At 45.7% G+C, this 18,966-nt stretch overlaps 1 protein-coding gene across 1 annotated transcript in view; it reads right to left on the minus strand.

Annotated features, from left to right (window-relative positions):
• Window positions 1-16,534, minus strand: part of SUCNR1 (succinate receptor 1) — a 154,069-nt gene extending 137,535 nt beyond the window's left edge. Inside the window, exon 1 of the mRNA XM_086944197.1 lies at window positions 16,475-16,534. Coding sequence (XP_086800323.1) covers window positions 16,475-16,477 — 3 coding nt within the window. The 5' untranslated portion in view covers window positions 16,478-16,534. The remainder of the gene's footprint in view (window positions 1-16,474) is intronic.
• Between the last annotated feature and the right edge of the window lie 2,432 nt (window positions 16,535-18,966).

An 18,966-nucleotide genomic window follows, 5' to 3' on the forward strand; every position in this document is an offset into this window, starting at 1 on the left:
TTGTAGATGGGCACTAAGCAGTCGTCCACAGCAGCTGATGAGTTCAAGACACTACACAGAGGTCTTAGGAAAGAGTCGGATAGAAGCACACCTTCTCCTGCCCCTCACCTACCTAAAGCAGCAAAGTGGTGATTAGGCAAGTTGTCTTCACTGTGTACAAAGTGGGCACACAGCTTAATCACCAGTGACAAGACATATACAGTGCCTGGTCAGAGATTTTCATCAAAAAGAACTCCCTTTAGATGCAAGGTTCATATGTTCACTCTAAGCAGTACCGTCTCTTCCATGCTGCACATTTATATATGCCAATCGATGCTAGTCAGTGGCTATGGAGGTAAATAAATAACAATTATATATAATATATAAAGTATATTACTAGAGAGCCACATGTTTTATTTTTAGCATCTAGTTCTGTCATCAGTAAATTCCTTGCTTCACAGTGCATACACAGAAGCCTCCCTGAGGGTGATTAGCAGAGTAAAGAACACCCCCTAGCTGGATAATATAGTGCAGGCGTAAAGATACTGACTGAGGAGAAAAAGGGTGTTGCCATTTTGAGGCTGCTGATGCACCAAATTAACAAGGAAATCTGTACGTGAGCAGGCAAGGTGACGATCTTCTTAGTCGCTTACCAAAATGTTGGGAGGCAGGAATAGGTCTCTGTGTCCCCAGCAGCTGCAGGACACATGTTCTGACACCACCACATTCTGCGTGGAGCATCTAAGGATCGCTGACCTCGATCGTCGCCCTTTTTGAGGCTTTACCGCATCAGGCAGAAAGGACGAGAACTTCCTGGAGTGGTGGCCAAGAAGCCTCACCGAGCGTTCTTCAGGCACCCCCTTCATCACCTCAGCTTCGGAGTTGCAGGAGCCACCAGCACATAGGTACAAAGACCTACAGGCTGTGAAGACACTGCTGGCCCAACAGAGCTCAACAAATCTTGCTCTGGCCCCAAGTTACACCCCCAACTGACCACCAAAGGACTAAAGAATATTATGCTTGTGTTGCAACCACTCCATCATTCAGTTCAATCACTATTCTCCCCTCTAAGGACGCAAGAGATGTGAAGAGCAGAAATGTGTTACAGTAGAAGGATGGAGGTGTCAAGGACTGGCTGACATATTTGTGCCACCTGTACACCTTTTTCTGCCCAGATCTAGCTTATCAATAAACATGAAATATGAGTGGCACTCACCATGTTGTGATTATAAAGATGAGTAGACTCAGATATTCATGAGTGCAACTACAGCTACCTGTCTAGCTACCACAAGATAAGGTTGTTTATGATATGGCTAATTCCTCAAACCTGACAGTCCATAGTCATTCAGTTTGTGAGTCCTGCCCTCAAGCGGAGCAATTCCAGGTATATCTTAAAGAAGACTATTTAGCATTTGTCTTGGGTATTGAAACTCTATTTTCAAAATCTTTGGAACAAACTTGAAATATTCAGGCTAATTTGTGTTTTTTAGGACTTGTGGACATAGCATATTCTTGGTGTGCGGGTCATCCTCGCACCTCAAATGTGCGTTTTTTGCCATATCACTTTAGGGGGGTGGTGTAGGCAGCCTTTGGGGTTAGGCATCCTAATTGAGAAAATGAGCAAGTAAAAGAAGAGCTCTGACTTGAAATTGAGATATGTGTAGTGTGATACTCATGGTTTGTGTATGATAAAAAAGGTACCACGCTGGTTGACAGACGGTTTAGAGAAGGACACATTTACTTCTGATGAGTTTTATACAATAATCTGGAAGCAATGATTGACTATAAAAAATGATATACTTATATTATTTGTTATATTTTTTCTGAAGTTTCACATTCGCACTTCCATGGGGTATCACTAAATGCTATAGAAGAATACCTTTATTATAGATGATCCTCCCGAAGAAGTTGGGAAACGAATGCAGATGCTCTCTCCATCTCTAAAATATGGTACCAGAATATTGTGCCTAAATATTTGCATGACAAAAATATTGTACGGCAATTACTGTTTACAAAAATATTGCCCCATTAGCGGTAATGAATATAATCTACACCCAATGAAACAATACTTTGTAAACTATAATAAGGCCACAATAATTACGTGAGACAATATTTTTGTTATAGATATTCTGAAATACAGTCTTATTTAATACTACACACTAAATCGAAGAGGAGGTGGTGCGTATCAGTATGACACCATGATATCTCCCCAATAAAGTTTCCCTTTTGTCATGGTATCCAATTTTATATTGCACTTTTGATTTATCTTCACATATTTCTTTTGTCACTGCAATTTACATCCCACACCACTACAAACACATCTACTTTTGGTATGACCCATCACTGGTGGTTCCTTTGGTTTGGAGAAGCGCACAATACCAACAGGTGTGTGGCTCCTTAACCGGACCATCTCTGTAGTAATCCCAGATGATAATGCTCTGCCATTGGGTGGGCTGATGGGATTCATTTCCTTTTTGTTGCATACACTTCACAGGTAGACACAGAGCTTGTGCATTTTTTCGCCCATGTTAAAGTAATAGTCCATTGACAGTCTTCGGTGTTTAGTCATGTTGTGAATGGGGGGTTTAGTCTGTCTCCCTGGTCTTAAAATATACTTTTCCCCTTAGACCCTCTACCAATCATTTATTACGGTGCATATCAGTAACCTGTTCATACACTCTGATGCAAATACACTGTGTTGTTCTGGGCAGAAACCATAGTGGCATTTAGCTAATAACTCTAATAAGTTAACATGACTGCATCCAAAAGACGATGTATACAACAAGGTACACTTTGACGTTAGTCACTATCATCACAATGATTTTGCAGCCCAGGCTCAAGAAATATTTTGGGGCCCCCCTATTGGGAACAGCTTTGTATTTTACTGATCATTTTCTGCTAATACAAGACACATGAAGTGAAACAGTATTGAATTATATGTTAGGGGCTGAGAAAGAGAAACAGATTGAAGTATGATAAACAAGTTCACTTTCCAAGAGTACCCTGTGAAAGTGAGGGCCCTGGGCAATTGCTCACTTTACCCATGCCTTGAAGCATCTGTGATGTCAGTCTCTGCACTTTCATTAAAAATTTAGTGGAACCACTGAGAATTTTATATCTAAATTAAGATTAGGGTAAAAGACATGCACTCCAAGCTTAAAAGACACTTACTAACAATACTGCTGGGATTAAGAAAAACTGGGCCCAGCACACACTACAGATAATGGGATTGAGGTCACATGGCATTCTGGACTCAAGAAAATTATGAAAAGTTTTTTTAGTGCTTTTTAGGAATAGAGAGTGATCTTAATTTGCATAGTCGGTTCATCTGCCAGTGTTAAGATGGGAATGCTGAGTGCAAGATGCCTCACCTTTGAACTAGTCCAGAGTCCAGGCCTACCAATGCACACTAAGGGGCCCATTAGGTTTTCCGCCCACAAAATGGGACCGCCCGCCATAAGGGCGGCGGTCCCATGGGGGCCATTAGGATGCACACTCCACACTGGCAGGCGCATCCCGCATTTATAACATTGCTGCGGGCGGTGCTGAAAGCACCGCCCGCCGCAATGCTAAAAATGCACATTGTGCACTTCAATGCACAACGTGACAGGCACCATGCGGTGCCTGTCATGTTGTACAGTGAAGTGCAGGGGGGTACCATAGGTACCCCCCATGTGCACCCTCCACCCCCCTAGAGTCCCTGGGGGCCCACAACGGGCCCCCACAAGACATTCCTGCGTGCATTTCCGTGGCGGCAACAAAAAGCATGTCCCCGCCTTTTCCCTAATATGGATGGTGGTGTCCAACAGACACCACCACCGTATAAAACCCTTTACCGCCCGGTCAACTCCTTGATCGGGCGGAAAAGCGGCTGACGGTCTTTCCTTCCCCTGCGGTCCCCCCCGCCATAGTATGTCGGGGGAAATGGGTGGCGGGCAGGAAGGATGTCGGGCGGATCGCCACCGCCCGCATGGCGATGGTGATCCGCCTGACATTCTAATGGGGCCCTAGGTTTCCAATTAGGTATCTTTAGTTGCCTTTGCTAATTCGGGTTGAGTAGCAGACTAACATTTAGGATAAGTTTGTATCTTTTCAAAAGATATAGGGAAAACAATGTATTAAGATTTAAAGAGCAAAACGCATTGAAAGTGAATATTGAAATTGAATGAATCAAAAGATATCAATGATTAAAAATTACTCCGATACAAATAAACAGAGGAGCTAGTCAATTGTTCTTCAAAGAATTTGAAGGTGAACTAGGTCAAAAAAATAACCACCTGAAATAATTTTCAAATTTGTGTTAGAATCATTAAATGTACCTGTCAAGCCCTTCTTGATGAAAATATGTGGAATAATTCAATTGCCTATGGAATCAAAAGTGGGACAATGAAGTGACATGGGGAGTGGAAGCCTTCAACCAACATGATTCAAAGAGTAGTAGCATCTTGGAAGTGAAGCTGGGGTGGGCAGGTCAAACCTGCATCTGTCGTTATAATGCCACATCAAATTCAGCTATAGAACATTAGAGAAACAATTGTGTCTTAAGCTGGTTCATGTCAAACAATTCAAACCAGAACCTTTAACAACAAATTATACTGAGATGCGTGCTGTGATTCACGTTGTTGGTATGAGCAGGAAACTTCAGGTTATAAAGGTGTGTCGAGCAGTATTCAATTGGTGATTTTATCATACTCTATTAACATGTAAGGAAGCATAAAATCCTGGTGCTGCAGGTTCATTTTAAGAGGAGTTTCAAAATTGGTTTCTAAACTCACCAGTGCCATGCTCTTGGCACAGTTAAGAAGCAAGTGGTCCCCGCATGTCCAAATACAGTATGGTTAAGTTAGCTGCTGGGTCAAATTTTCCTCCTCAGAGAGTAGTCTGGGATTGCCGGGGTCTCTGCCTCCTGCAGTAGCTTCAGATGAAATCACAAGGGTTTTCTCGGGTGGAAAGATACGTGTATTTGTTTCAGGCGAGCTCAAATGAAGGAGTTAAGAAAGGAAGTAGGAAGATGAAGTAGGAGTGTGATTTATCCTCTATGGGCTACTCTCCGGCTACTATTTGCAAATGTCATTCCGTTTTTATTTAGAGATCTATGGCTAAAACTAACATAGGAATACTAGTAATTTTGGTGAAGCATCCTCTCACAATCCTTGCACTCAATGTATGGAAAGGTTACACCAGTGATAGCAGCATGTAGTGTTTTGAACACTATATCAAATCGGTGGTGTCAGAAATTAATTCTTGTGGATGCACCTGAGCACCCCTAACACTAAGAATCAGTTGCCTCTAGCTAGCTATAGACCAAAAGAGAAAAAGAACCTCTACTTCAAAACTAGGGGTTGAGTATCCTTAAGGGTAACCATGGAGATTCCAATCTGCAGTTTGAAGGAGAGGTCCCAAAGGTGTATATACCTTTTAAAAAAAACTATCAAAATTAAAAAGCATAAGAGAACATAAAGAAAAAAGAAAAAATAGTGGAGATGACAGCTGCACAAAGTGTCATGGACTCTCATCCTTAGAGGTACACACATTTCTGAAGCTTGTTTGTGGACCTCAAAGACAAAATAGTCAAAACGCAAAGCAAAAGTTTGAAATCAAGGTGTAAACAAATTGAAAATGTCAAGAGAGGATGATGTTTCTCACAATGGAATAAGAAGGAACTTTTATGCAGGTAGACATATACAATTCAAGGATGGTTTCTTGAAGGTGTGGCACTGATAGGTACTGCTCTTGACATTATGGAAGACCTCTTAAAAATGATGTGATAGATACCTTAGCACATGCATAAAGAGAGGAATCCAGCACAGTCTGGCATCAGGGATTGAGGATTAATGAGCATCTTAAAACTTGGCTGCAATGAGCAGTGGAAACCTTGGCAATGCCAGGCAATGTTCTATTAACGACCAACAATATTGATACTGGGGTTATGGAACTTTGAGGGTACTTCCCCTGATTGCGCCTGCAGTTAATTGTACTGATTATGACAGGGAGCTGGTCATTAGTAGCTCATGTAATGATCACTTTGAGTACAGACAGTCTATGGTTCTATGGGGAAATGTAGCCTCTTTGCAAATTGACTTTCTAATTAAGTAAATCCAATGCTAACTTTACCACTTCTTAATTACTTAATTCTCAATAACTTCTAAATAAGAAAGGAAATAAAGAAAAAATATTTCCCTTATTATAATAACTCAATAAAGCGACCCTTGATCTTGCTGGTAGGTCGCTCCCCCACAACACAGCTCCGCCTGTGTGTCCAGGCCCTGCCCCAGCTGCCACTGCTGTAGAAGTTGAGACCTTCCTCCGCCCGCAGGCTACCACCTGCGCCTCATCCCTGGTGGCCAGTGGTAGGCCTTAGGTTTGTATCACTGACGCTGTCTGCATGTCTTCCCTGTACTGCCCCTACTGTCCTCTGGTGTCTGTGACCGCTGTTGCCTGTCTACCCCCTGAGGCTGTATTATTATCTGTGCCCGTTCTCTTGCCTTTTGTTCCCTGATTGTACTCATTTTTCTCGCCATCTGTTCCCCCTGATTGTGCTCGTTTTCTTGCCTTCTGCTCCCCTGATTGCACTTGCTTTTCTTGCCTTCTACTCCGATTGTGCTCGTTTTCTTGCCTTCTGCTTCCCTGATTACACTTGTTTTTCTTGCCTTCTGCTCCCCTGATTGCACTCGTTTTTCTTGCCTCTGCTCCCCTGATTGTACCCGTTTTTCGTACCTTCTGCTCCCTTGATTGCACTCATTTTTCTTGCCTTCTGCTCCCCTGATTGCACTCGTTTTTCTTGCCTCTGCCACCTGATGTACCCGTTTTTCGTGCCTTCTGCTCCCCTGATTGCACTCGTTTTTCTTGTGTTCTGCTCCCTTGATTGTACTCGTTTTTCTTGCCTCTACTCCCCTTTGTGCCTCTATTCCACTCGTTTCCCCCCGTTTTTTGTGACCCCTCTGTCCTTTCTTGGGACCTTTGTGCCTCTTTGCCACTCATTTCCCCCTTTTTTTGTGACCTTTTCTGCCCCTTCTTGTGACCTTTCTGCCTCTGTGCCACTCGTTTCTCCCCGTTTTCTGTGACCTTTTCTGCCCTTTCTTGTGACCTTTCTGCCTCTATGCCACTCGTTTCCCCCTGTTTTTTGTGACCTTTCTGCCCTTTCTTGTGACCTTCCTGCCTCTGTGCCACTCGTTTTCCCCTGTTTTTTGTGAACTTTTCTGCCCTTTCTTGTGACCTTTGTGCCTCTGTTCCACTCGTTTTCCCCATTTTTTGTGACCTTTCTGTGCTTTTTTGTGACCTTTGACCCTTGCCCCCACGCCACTGCTCGTCACCTGACTGCCTGGTTCCTGCCTCCTTGCTGCCTCCTTATTTCCTGGGTTTTTCCTTCCCCTCTGCGATGTACACCAGTTCCCCCCCCCCGCCGCTCCCGATCCGACCCTTTCCCGCTGCTGCATCCTTGCGGCCCGGCCCCCCCTGCACACCCATTTGCCTCCCTGCTCCTGCCTCCCAGCTGCTTCTCCCTCCCAAGCCACCTCATATGCAGGCCGAGAAGTAGACGCGCAGCGGGCGCTCCGCGAGCGCGCCGCTGGTGCAACGCGCCCATCCGCGCCTGGACCACGCCCAGCACCAAAACCTGTGGACTCCGCGAACGCCACAACACCAGAATCCACTACGACGCCAGCACCCTCCACGCACTCAACGCCGGCGGAAACCACACCTGCTTGGGGGCCACCCCGAAACGGACCCTCGGACACTTCTCCTGCCACACCTGCAGCTTCACCTGTTACAAAACCACCAAACCTCCAAGGACTGGACCCAACCACCTCCGCTGCATACTCCTCAACACCCACTCTGCACGCAAACACGCCGTCGATCTGCTCGACACCTCCGCCCCAGACGTGGCCTTCCTGACCGAGACCTGGTGGAACGAATCCTCGGCGCCCGACATCGCCATCCCGGACGGCTACAAGATCACCCGCAGGGATCGCGCCAACGGAATGGTCAGAGGAATAGCCATCGTCCACAAGTCCACCTTCAAGGTCGCCACCCAGGCAGATGACACCCTCAACACCGCCGAACACCTGCACTTCCGGATCCACACCGACCCCAACACCACCCTCAGAGGAACACTGATCTACAGACCCCCCGGTCTCGGGCTCAGTTAAGCGACTCCATCGGCGACCTCGCCAGCATCCATGCACTCACCTACATCCTCCTCGGGGAACTGAACTTCCACCTCGAGAACAACAACGACGCCAACTCTGCCACCCTGATCGCCAACCTCGCCAACCTGGGCCTCAGACAACTTGTCACCGCACCCACCCACGCCGCCGGCCAAACGCTGGATCCTGTCTTCTCCACAGGCTCCCACGTCTCCTTCGACCACACCACAGAACTCCACTGGACCGACCACGGCTGCATCAATTTCACCTTCAAGAAACCAACCACCCACCCCCGCACCCAACAGCTGCCTCGCCGCTGCTGGAGCAAAGTCACCGAAGACCAGCTGATCACCTCCCTTGCCAAGAACCCATACACCAACCCCACCAACCCAGACGCCGCAGCCCGAAACCTCAGACAGTGGATCGACGACTGCGCCAACACCCTCGCCCCGCTCAAGAAACCCTCCAACAGCCGGATTCAGATATTTAAATTAATACATTTTATTGCATTTAAAGGTAATAATGGTGTGACTGTTTTATGTGTTCTAGATTTAAACAAATTAATAACTTTATTTCACATAAGTATTTAACATAAAATTATTTTAGCAAATTTTTTAAAAATGTACTACACTTTTTTACATTTCTCTATAACTTACAACAAAAAGATCTCTGCCTCGGTGGCAGATACTTCCACTTATATGTGAACAGTTAAGTAGTAACTTTACATTCATAAATGCGGCTCCACCCCCTGATTTCAGACAGTGAGGACATATAATTCTACATTTTGGGGTAACTTTATATTTAGAAATGTTAAAGCCCAGAGTAGTAAAGTCACTTCAAAGTTTAAGAGGAAATTTACACCTTAGTTATTCTACATATGTAAAATTACCTTTGAAAATTGGGTCTATGTTTAGGGCACATATACAGCTTATTTGTAATTTACTGAGGATTCTACTTATCTGTATGTGCACAATTTACCAAGAGTAGCTTTGGCTGTTTTTTGTGAATTTGATAATGCCTACATGTGTACTTAGTGTACACTTACATAAATGTCACACAAAAGTGCAAATTACCTTTACTAACTTTGTGTTTTCTTCAACGTGGATATATTTCTTCATGTGAAGGAACTATTTCCTAAACACTTTCCACAATTTTGTTTACGCACCCCTCTAATTCCCACTCTGGATGAAAAAGGCTGCTAAATGAGACACATATGAAAGAAGTCTACTGGGTGAGAGGCTTTTAAAAATGAAAAATGTGCTACACACCAGGAATATGCTGGCAAATGAGAGAAGCATGATTTGTAGTGAGATATGCAGCACGAGATGAGTGTGGATGATGATCCAAATTGTGGTGTTAGCAATGAACACAAACATGAGCAGCCCAGTGAAGTACAACAGAAGTGTAGTGCTTGTGTGTGACCAAAATAATACAGTGTATGGCGCTCGCAAATGTGTAGAGTGTGAAATGCACAAAGCACAATATGCATCACATGTGGAAGGCTCACTGTTAGAAACTGGGTTTTTGGTTGGCAGAGGTATGCACCCTGTACAAGCAGGAAGCACAATCCTAGTCAGGCTAAGTCAGATATACACCCTAAATGAACCTGTCCTCACCCTCTGGCGGTTTGGCACAGAGTAGTCAGGCTTAACTTAGGAGCAATGTGTAAAATATTTGTGCAACACTTAAAACAGTAAAACAGTAACTTAACATACCTTTAAATAGTGCAAACACCACACAAAAAGGTACCATAACTGCTTTATTGAACGAACAAAAAAACAAAACTTCAATAAGTAGAACTTGAGATATGATTTTTTTTAAAGTTGTAAATGAAAATGGTGCATCAAAGCACAAAGCATCAATTGTGGTTATCTTGTCGCGCTGGACCAGGACAAAGGGACAAGTTCAGGCCGACCATGATGGAGTATGGGCTGGCTACAGGGTCCCACTTTGACTCACTGAAAATCCTGGGGCGTGACCTGCACGCCATTGCTTTGCAAGGCTTTGCAGCGTTTTGGATGAGGACCACAGAAGGTAGAGCAAATCCTGGTGCGTGGGCTGCGTGGCATTGCTTAGCGAGGCTTTGCAGCATTTCAGTTGAGGACCACCTAAGGTAGAGCACCTTAGGCCCACTTCCAGGTGTCCAGGACTGGGTGGTACCACCTATCAGGGAAGACTCACAGATGGCAGAGTCCAGGTGCAGGACAAGTTGTTTGGAAGTCTTGTGTGTCCCTGAGACTTCACTTCAGAAAACAGGAGACCAACTAGCTGGACCTTGGAGTCACTCAGGGTTCTGGGTAGTAGAGATGCAGGTCCTGTCCTTCTCACTCCCAGACAAGGGGGCCGCAGGTCAGCACAGCAAAGCAGAATAGAAGTCCAGCAGCGTGGCAGTCCTTGTAGCGGCACAGCAGTCCTTCTTCCTTTACAAAGTATCCACAGATCCAGAAGTGTACTGAAGTGGTGATCCATTATTTATACTGTAGTGCCCTGGTTCTGGAAGGTGGGAGAATCTTTTAGACACTGGCTTTGAAGTGCAGAGAATCCCCTTCCTCCCCTGCTCTGACTCCAAACTGGCTGGAGTGACAATACATGGTTGTTAGGACTATTGTGTGGAGATAGGGCATAGTCTATTCAGGTGCAAGTGGGGCTGTGCTTAGCTCTAACCCCATCAAGCCAGTTAATGGCCCATTAAGGCACATGAAATCACACCTAAGCTCCCATTGTGTATGGCTGTCTAGAGGGAATGCACAAGGCCCAGCTGCCACCCACCCAGATGTGTATTCAGAGACAGGCAGAAGGCACAGAGTGGTTAAAGAAATAAAATAAAAACCAAAGGGGATGATGGACGGAGCGTTGACAATACAAACACTCACCCCCAGTCAACTGATCTGGGTATAATCCATTACTGTTCTTTAGCTCAATCCACCACCCCAGTTCAGACATGCCCATATGCAAATCAGTCTGACCCTGTGCCTCATGCGAACAGTCCAGCCCGAACTGCCAAGCCATGTCTTCCCTGGACCGGAATCAAGATTCCCAGGACTGGTTTCTGGCATTCCAGCCGTCTTCAGCCGGGCTTGCTTGAATCCAGTGGCAAAGAGAGCAAGGTACTCACGTCTGAGCATGCCCTGCCAACTTAGGGCCAACAAAGAAAAACCGAAGGGGATGATGGACGGAGCGTTGACAATACAAACACTCACCCCCTTCAACTGATCTGGGTTTAATCCATCACCGTTCTTTAGCTCACTCCGCCGACCAGTTCAGACATAGCCATATGCAAATCAGTCTGACCCTGTGCCTCATGGGAACAGTCCAGATCGAACTGCTAAGCCATGTCTTCCCTGAACCGGAAGCAAGCTTCTCAGGACCGGTTTCTGGCATTCTAGCCGTCTTCAGCCGGGCTTGCTTGAATCCAGTGGCAAAGTGAGCAAGGGACTCACGTCTGAGCATACCCTGCCAACTTAGGGCGAACAAAGAAAAACCAAAGGGGATGATAGATGGAGCGTTGACAATACAAACACTCACCCCCAGTCAACTGATCTGGGTTTAATCCATCACCGTTCTTTAGCTCACTCCGCCACCCCAGTTCAGACATGGCCATATGCAAATCAGTCTGACCCTGTGCCTCATGGGAACAGTACAGCCCGAACTGCCTAGCCATGTCTTCCCTGGACCGGAATCAAGCTTCCCAGGACGGGTTTCTGGCATTCCAGCCGTCTTCAGCCGGGCTTGCTTGAATCCAGTGGCAAAGTGAGCAAGGGACTCACGTCTGAGCATACCCTGCCAACTTAGGGCGAACAAAGAAAAACCAAAGGGGATGATGGACGGAGCGTTGACAATACAAACACTCACCTCCAGTCAACTGATCTGGGTTTAATCCATCACCGTTCTTTAGCTCACTCCGCCACCCCAGTTGAGACATGGCCATATGCAAATCAGTCTGACCCTGTGCCTCATGGGAACAGTCCAGCCCGAACTGCCAAGCCATGTCTTCCCTGAACCGGAATCAAGCTTCCCAGGACCAGTTTCTGGCATTCCAGCCGTCTTCAGCCGGGCTTGCTTGAATCCAGTGGCAAAGTGAGCAAGGGACTCACGTCTGAGCATATCCCATAAATCTGCCTTCCCCTGGTGGGAGGGGGAGTAATTTTTAGGACACATGGGTTGGGTTTAGCCCAATGCCATGAATGAGCAAGCCATTACCCATTCCTGTGTGTTAGAATACTATACCTTACCCACCCAGCTATAGGCCTGTTTCCCAATGTTTGTTGGCAAAGTGAGCAAGGGACTCACGTCTGAGCATACCCTGCCAACTTATGGCGAACAAGAGGCACAGGGTCAGACTGATTTGTATATGGCCATGTCTAAACTGGGGTGGCAGAGTGGGCTAAAGAACGGTGATGGATTAAACTCAGATCTGTTGACTGGGTGTGAGTGTTTGATTGGCTCAGATGCTCCGTCCATCACCGCCTCTTTTTGTACCGCTTTGTTCGCCATAAGTTGGCAGGGTATGCTCAGGCGTGAGTCCCTTGCTCACTTTGCCACTGGATTCAAGCAAGCCTGGTGGAAGACGGCTGTAATGCCAGAAATCGGTCCTCGGTAGCTTGTTTCCGGTCCAGGGAAGGCAAGGCTTGGCAGTTCGGGCTGGACTGTTCCCATGAGGCACAGGGTCAGACTGATTTGCATATGGCCATGTCTAAACTGGGGTGGCAGAATGGGCTAAAGAACGGTGATGGATTAAACCCAGATCAGTTGACTGGGGGTGAGTGCTTGTATTGTCAACGCTCCGTCCATCATTTCCTTTGGTTTTTCTAAAGAAATAAAATGCCAACTTTCTAAAAGTGCCATTTTTAGACTTGCAACTTAACATCAACCTTTACCATACGTTGGGATTTTAAATTGTGAGTCCAGAGACACCAAACTCAAAATATATATATTTTACCAACTGGAAATCATACTTACAAAATGTTATAAGGCAATCCCAATGTTAACCTATGGTAGCGTTATGCCTTGCAGTAGTGAAAAAAAAATGTAAGAGTTGTTCACTACTTGGACATGTAAAACTTTAAAGTGCATATTCCAAATTTTTAAATACACTGCACTGTGCCTTTGGGTCTGCCTAGGGCCTATCTTAGGGGTAAAATATATGTATTAACCGCATGCGCGCTACGGGTTTTCCCGCTGTGCGCTGACATTTGAAAATCGCGCGGTTCGTGACAAAGCCAGCTCGTCATCCGCGCAGCGCAGGTAACGCCCATGACGAGCTGGCTTTGTCATCCGCAGCGAAGGGGTTAAAAAGGAAGGTTTGAGCCTGCCAAGAGGGTTAACCTGCGAGGTCGACAGGGCACTTTAAAACTGCACACACAGGCTCTGCATTGGCAGGCCTGCAACATGTTCAAAGGGTTACTTAGTGGGTGGCACTATCAGTGCAATAGTCTTGCTAGTAGCATGTAATTTACAGGCCCTGGGCACATGTGGTGCACTTTGCTAAATTAAATATGCCTATTGTGGAGAAGCCAATGTTACCATGTTTTAAGTAAGAGCCATTAACTTTAGCACTGATTAGCAATGGTAAAGTTTCCAGAGTAGTAAAGTCAACAAAATTAATTCAGCAAAAAGGGGAGGAGTAAACGGTTTGGGGGTTACCCAGCAGAAAGGGCGAGGTCCAACACTCACAAACAGGAGAAGCATGGTATATGAAATGCTCAGTACAGTGTGTGATTCTCAAAAAAATGAGGGGAAGCCTAGTACGAGATACTCACAAATAACTATAGTGTGTGAAATGCTCACAGTTGAGTATTAGGTGTGGGATGCTCTCAAAGATAATTATCCTAGCGTCAGATACTCACAAACACGAGAAGCTTGGCACATAAAATGCACACAATGATGAGAAACCTAAGGTGTGAAACAAGTACAGACACAAGATGTTCAATGACAGTTCCTCCATTAGAGCAGGGGAGCATCAAAGTCCCACTCCCCACCAACAGTTCATCAAACATGAAAAATAAATGGTAATAAATTGAATTTATTACCACTTTATTATTCATACTGACAGTCGAGTCTAAGGCGAGGCCATTGCTGCTGATTGGTAGCAGGGAAAGAGTGGTGTGCACTTCAGTTTAAAGTGTGCATGTCACTTTTACCGACTGTCTTGCGGCATCCAGCCTGACATGCACACTTTAAGCCTTTGCAACCCGAGCTGTCTTAAACAGCTGGGTGGAGAGCAGGCACAGGCCCCCAGTGCCTAAAGGAGCGTCGAGTCAGCCAACTCCAACCAATCCTGGTGCATCTCTCATGCTGCTAAACACTATCATCAGCATGAAAGCAGCGTCTGAATTGGTAGTGGGGAGTGGCTGTTGTTCTGAGATCCTGTACTGGAGCCACGGATTGCTGAGAAACACAGCAGAACCGAGGCAGTAGGTAAGTACACTTTTAATCATTTAAATAAAGTTAATTTTGATTCACTGACAGGCAATGTGAGAAACTCGCACTGCCTTCAGCCTCATCTCCAGAGCTGTCAATCATGCCATGTTATAAACACTGTTTAAGACAGACCAGGATTGAGAGCTTTGGCGATGAGCTTGAGGGCACTGTTATTTTCGGCAGTGCTTGTTAGTGGGTCCAAATATTTGCCCTACCACTTAAAGTTGTCAGCATCCGCCCATGAAGAAGTCTAGTGTGCTTGGTGCTTACAGCCACCAGAACCAAGATGATCAGATCCCACCTTCTTCTTTGTGTGGTGCTGGTAGGCTGGTCACCAATGAAGTGTTTTTACATGGGTATTGTACTGTGCTCGACTTGGAGGTGGTAGCTGCGGTAGGGCAGAGGAGGGGCTGGGGCACTAGATGACCCAGAGTCTACACCAGCCAGCCAGCTTGTGGTGCATGGAGGTCTGAAACATCAACTGGGGGTAGACTGCTGCAGGCAGCAAAACAGCTATCTCCTCATCTTTTGTCCTTAACACCTTCGCTGCGGGGTGTTTCCCCCCCATTGTGCCGGGGGAGGGGGGCCGTGCGCGGCGCTGCTGTGCTTGTGATTAGCTCGGCTCGTCATGAGGCACAGTGCAGCTGCACTCATGACGAGCGGAGCTCGTCACAACCATTTTCGAACGTTCAGCACAGCGGGGTAATTATCCCAGCGTGGGAACGTTCCAACGGTCATGACGAGCTGAGCTCCTCATGAGTGCAGCTCAACCGTGCCTCATGACAAGCTGAGCTCGTCATGTGCATGTAAGAGGTTAAGCTTGAGTAAAGCTGCACAGGGCCCTTTGAAGTTGCGACAAACAATGTCCAAAGCCCTGGAGCCTAAATAAAAGGTCAGAGGGCTCAGGATGGGAGTAACCTTCGTTTCATCTGCCTCATCGTGTGACCCGCAGATTGGTTACAGGTACTGGTGGAAAGTCAGCAAGTCAAAAGCTGGTCCATCATGAGTAGCATTTCACACACTAATAACCCTGCGAACTGCAGAGGCGCACTGAAGATTTCTTTGTCCCTCTCCTACCAACACACAGGGCCAGACTGGGAACCCAAAGCAGCACTGGCAAATTTTGGTGGACCAGCCCCCCCCCCTTCTCCCCCAGGGAGAGGAGGGAGCAGGGGGGAGTTGCAAGTGTGAAACACTGCTGCTTTTGTTACTGACGTCCAAAATTATAGCAACGCTGCAAAACTGGCCCCCAGTATCGAAAACGGCCCCAACAGCTGCATACCCGGCACCCATCCTTTCAGCCTTCCGGGAAAACGCCCAATGCCTGCTAGGGCCAGTCCGGCCCTACCCACACATTTGTCCCCATGTCCCCCACTCCAAAATCAGAGGGAGATAAATATTATATACCTAGGGTGACTCCTGTGAGCTAATGAACTCATGAGTAATTTTAAAATATACAGTAGTAATATGACATGTGACTAGCTCTAAAGAACAAACTCGCGTTTAGTAAGCGAGTAGTGGTAATTTGCCTTATAAAAATAAATCCTTTAAATTCAGGCGAATCTCAATATAGAAAAAAAGCAGTATGCAGCAAATATGCCACATTCAAATAACCACAGACCACACGCCATTATATCATGGAAAACCAAACACATGATAACGCCAACATCAATGAATTCACGTTGCTTAATATTATAGAAAGAACAAATAAACTGGCCGCAAATTACAATAACAAGGTAGAGTTATCTTGTGATAAATATAAAACTAGATACATAGTTATGAAAAAAAAGTAACGTAAACGGATTTGCAAATCAAGCCACTGCTCTATGCACATGGGGCAGCCACGGGGGGGTTCAAAACGCTTACATCTTTCTGTGAACCTAATATGTGTATCTATAAAAGCTCAGAATGAGGGGCTGTCGGTATCTTACCATGCTGAGGCTTATCTGTTTCCTGAAAGCTGTCCGTGCTGCTCCGTTCCAGTGACAGGTGATTATGTGCCTCGTGCGTATCTACAGCAACTAAACATCCACTCAATTTGCATACCGGGTACCACGGTAGTTAATAATTTAAAGCAGAGTGGGAGCCCATGCGCCTGAGGATCTAGCGTGGGCAGTAATTCATTTAATGATCTGATTATTTGGACTTACATAAAAGGGTTTTAAAAAAAATTCTGACAGCAAGAATATATTCCTGTAAGTAAACATAATTCACAATTGCATTTTTTCTAAACCTTTTTTTAAAACTGTGTGGATAGAAATGACCTAGAAAGTATTAGCTGAGATTCATACCAAATGAGGACATTTATATAATTTCATGGAGATTTCAGGTTCTCGTGGCAAGAAGTCATCTTTTTTTAAATTTTTAAATACGTCTTGTATTCGAAATTATATTTAGAAAAGCACCAATTACCAATCACATATTAGTAGCATGTTTAACCAACCTAGCTCAATGTATTAGTGCTCTGTTAATCTTTGATGAGATAAACAAAAATAGAGGCATGGAAGGGTTCAATTTGTTTCAGGCACTTGTACTTTAGAACATTTTCTAGGTCATTGTTACATTTGCTCAGTGAGCCTCTGTACACGTGCACCAACCATATAAAAATACGTTTTGTCCCTCTCAAAATGCACACTCATTTATTTGCAGTTGATTGGTCCCTGTGTATTGATGTAAACTGAGCAAAATTGACTGGGCTGTGTAATGTTGTTAGTTCTCCCCCAATAGAGGACACAGAGACGGCAGGTACTTCAGTCAAGTTCTTTTATTGACTTAGAACTCTGCTATGCAAAAGAGCGCCGAGCGTCTACACACGACTGGCTCCGGTCGCTTCTGGTGCGCAATCCTGTTTGCGCGCTTTACCCAGAACTCCTGCGCATGTGCCAGTGTTCCGCTCTCCCTCCGTCGCACTGCGTCGTCACGCTGAGTCGTCGGAAGCTAGAGCGCAACACTACAGGCTGTAATCCGGCACAATGGATCTTAGAGCAGATGGAAACCAAGAACCGCAATTTGCACGCCAACTTGCTTGCATTTGGAAATGCAATTTGCAATGCTAGCTATGTATTAAAAGGTTGAACTGCGAAGTGTCCACGTGCGTGGAGTAGGGGATCACAAAACAGCCTGCTTAATGAAAATTAGGCAAGTCGTCAATTTACGACCCCCTGTGATTGGCTGTGAATGCTGAGATGGAGGCCATCATTTGACAGAAAATCTCCTTACCTTTATTTGCATTCCCAAATGGGAAACACTCATTTTAAAAGTAGCCTATAGTCAATTTAAAGGGATGGTTGCTGCTTAAAAGTCCAGCACGATTCTCAAGTGAAAAGCTGTCCCATTTGCAATCAGTTACCACCCAAGTCAGGAGTGGGTAACTGAGCAATATTTAGCCACTGCAACTGAAGTCACAAAGTATGGGGTATATGTACAAGCAGTTAAAGCTGCCATAGCATACATGCTTTGATGTTTCGGCGGCATTTTGTTTATTTCTGCATTTACAAGTTGCTGCTAACCGCAGTTAGCAGCAGTTTTCTGGCGTTAAAGTGAATTTTTAGGATCGCCACTTCTTTTATGGGAACTTAACGAAAATGAGATTCATGGTAGGTGCTTCCGTGCCAAAACTACAGTTAACCCCACTTTGCTATATTTGCAAAGAATTCCTTGTATGTTGTATCCAGTTAGAGGCAGTTTTTCAAGACCAGAAAATAGCTGGTTTTAAAAATGGTGCAAACACTTGGGGCCTCATTTCAGAAGGTATTGGTGCTGGACAGCACTGCAAGGAATGTTGCTACGCTGGCCTGCGACAAAACTACAGGACAGGAAAGCGCACCATCAATAAGATAGGGCGTATTCCTGGGTCTCATTCATGAAAAGTGTTGCATCGCTGCGCCAAAACAGCGTTGCAACACCTTTAACTATGCCCTTCTTGCAACACCATGGATGTGCTGTATTCAATGTACGGAGCTCCGTTTCACAATTAATGACAGATACGTCTGGAATCCTGGCGTATCTGTCAGCGCTAAAGTCACGCATTGCTTCAATTGTGTCACAAGCATGACGCAACTCCAGCAATGCATGGGGCCAGCCTATCCCTGTGGCACTGTGTCACCCTTGCGCCTGCCATGAGGCAGGCGTAAGGTACTGACGCAGTGGCGTACTTCAATTGTTGCAGTGAAATCTGGTGGATTTCACTGAGCCACTCGTATGAGGCTTGTTGCATGGGAACAACCACCCTGCATAAATCATACCTGATGCAGGTATAATGTGGTGCACCGTGGTGCAAGAATCACTCTGCCAGTACGTCAAGAAAATGACGCACCGGCTGGGTGAAACTGTCAGAAGGGGCTCAAGAATAAGCCCCCCTGTTGTTTTCCCCATACGTTGGCGCACAATGGCTGCCATGCATCAAAGCTGGCACCCTTGCGCC

The sequence above is a fragment of the Lissotriton vulgaris genome, chromosome 11, assembly GCF_964263255.1.
Source record: "Lissotriton vulgaris chromosome 11, aLisVul1.2, whole genome shotgun sequence".
Classification (NCBI taxonomy): domain Eukaryota; kingdom Metazoa; phylum Chordata; class Amphibia; order Caudata; family Salamandridae; genus Lissotriton; species Lissotriton vulgaris.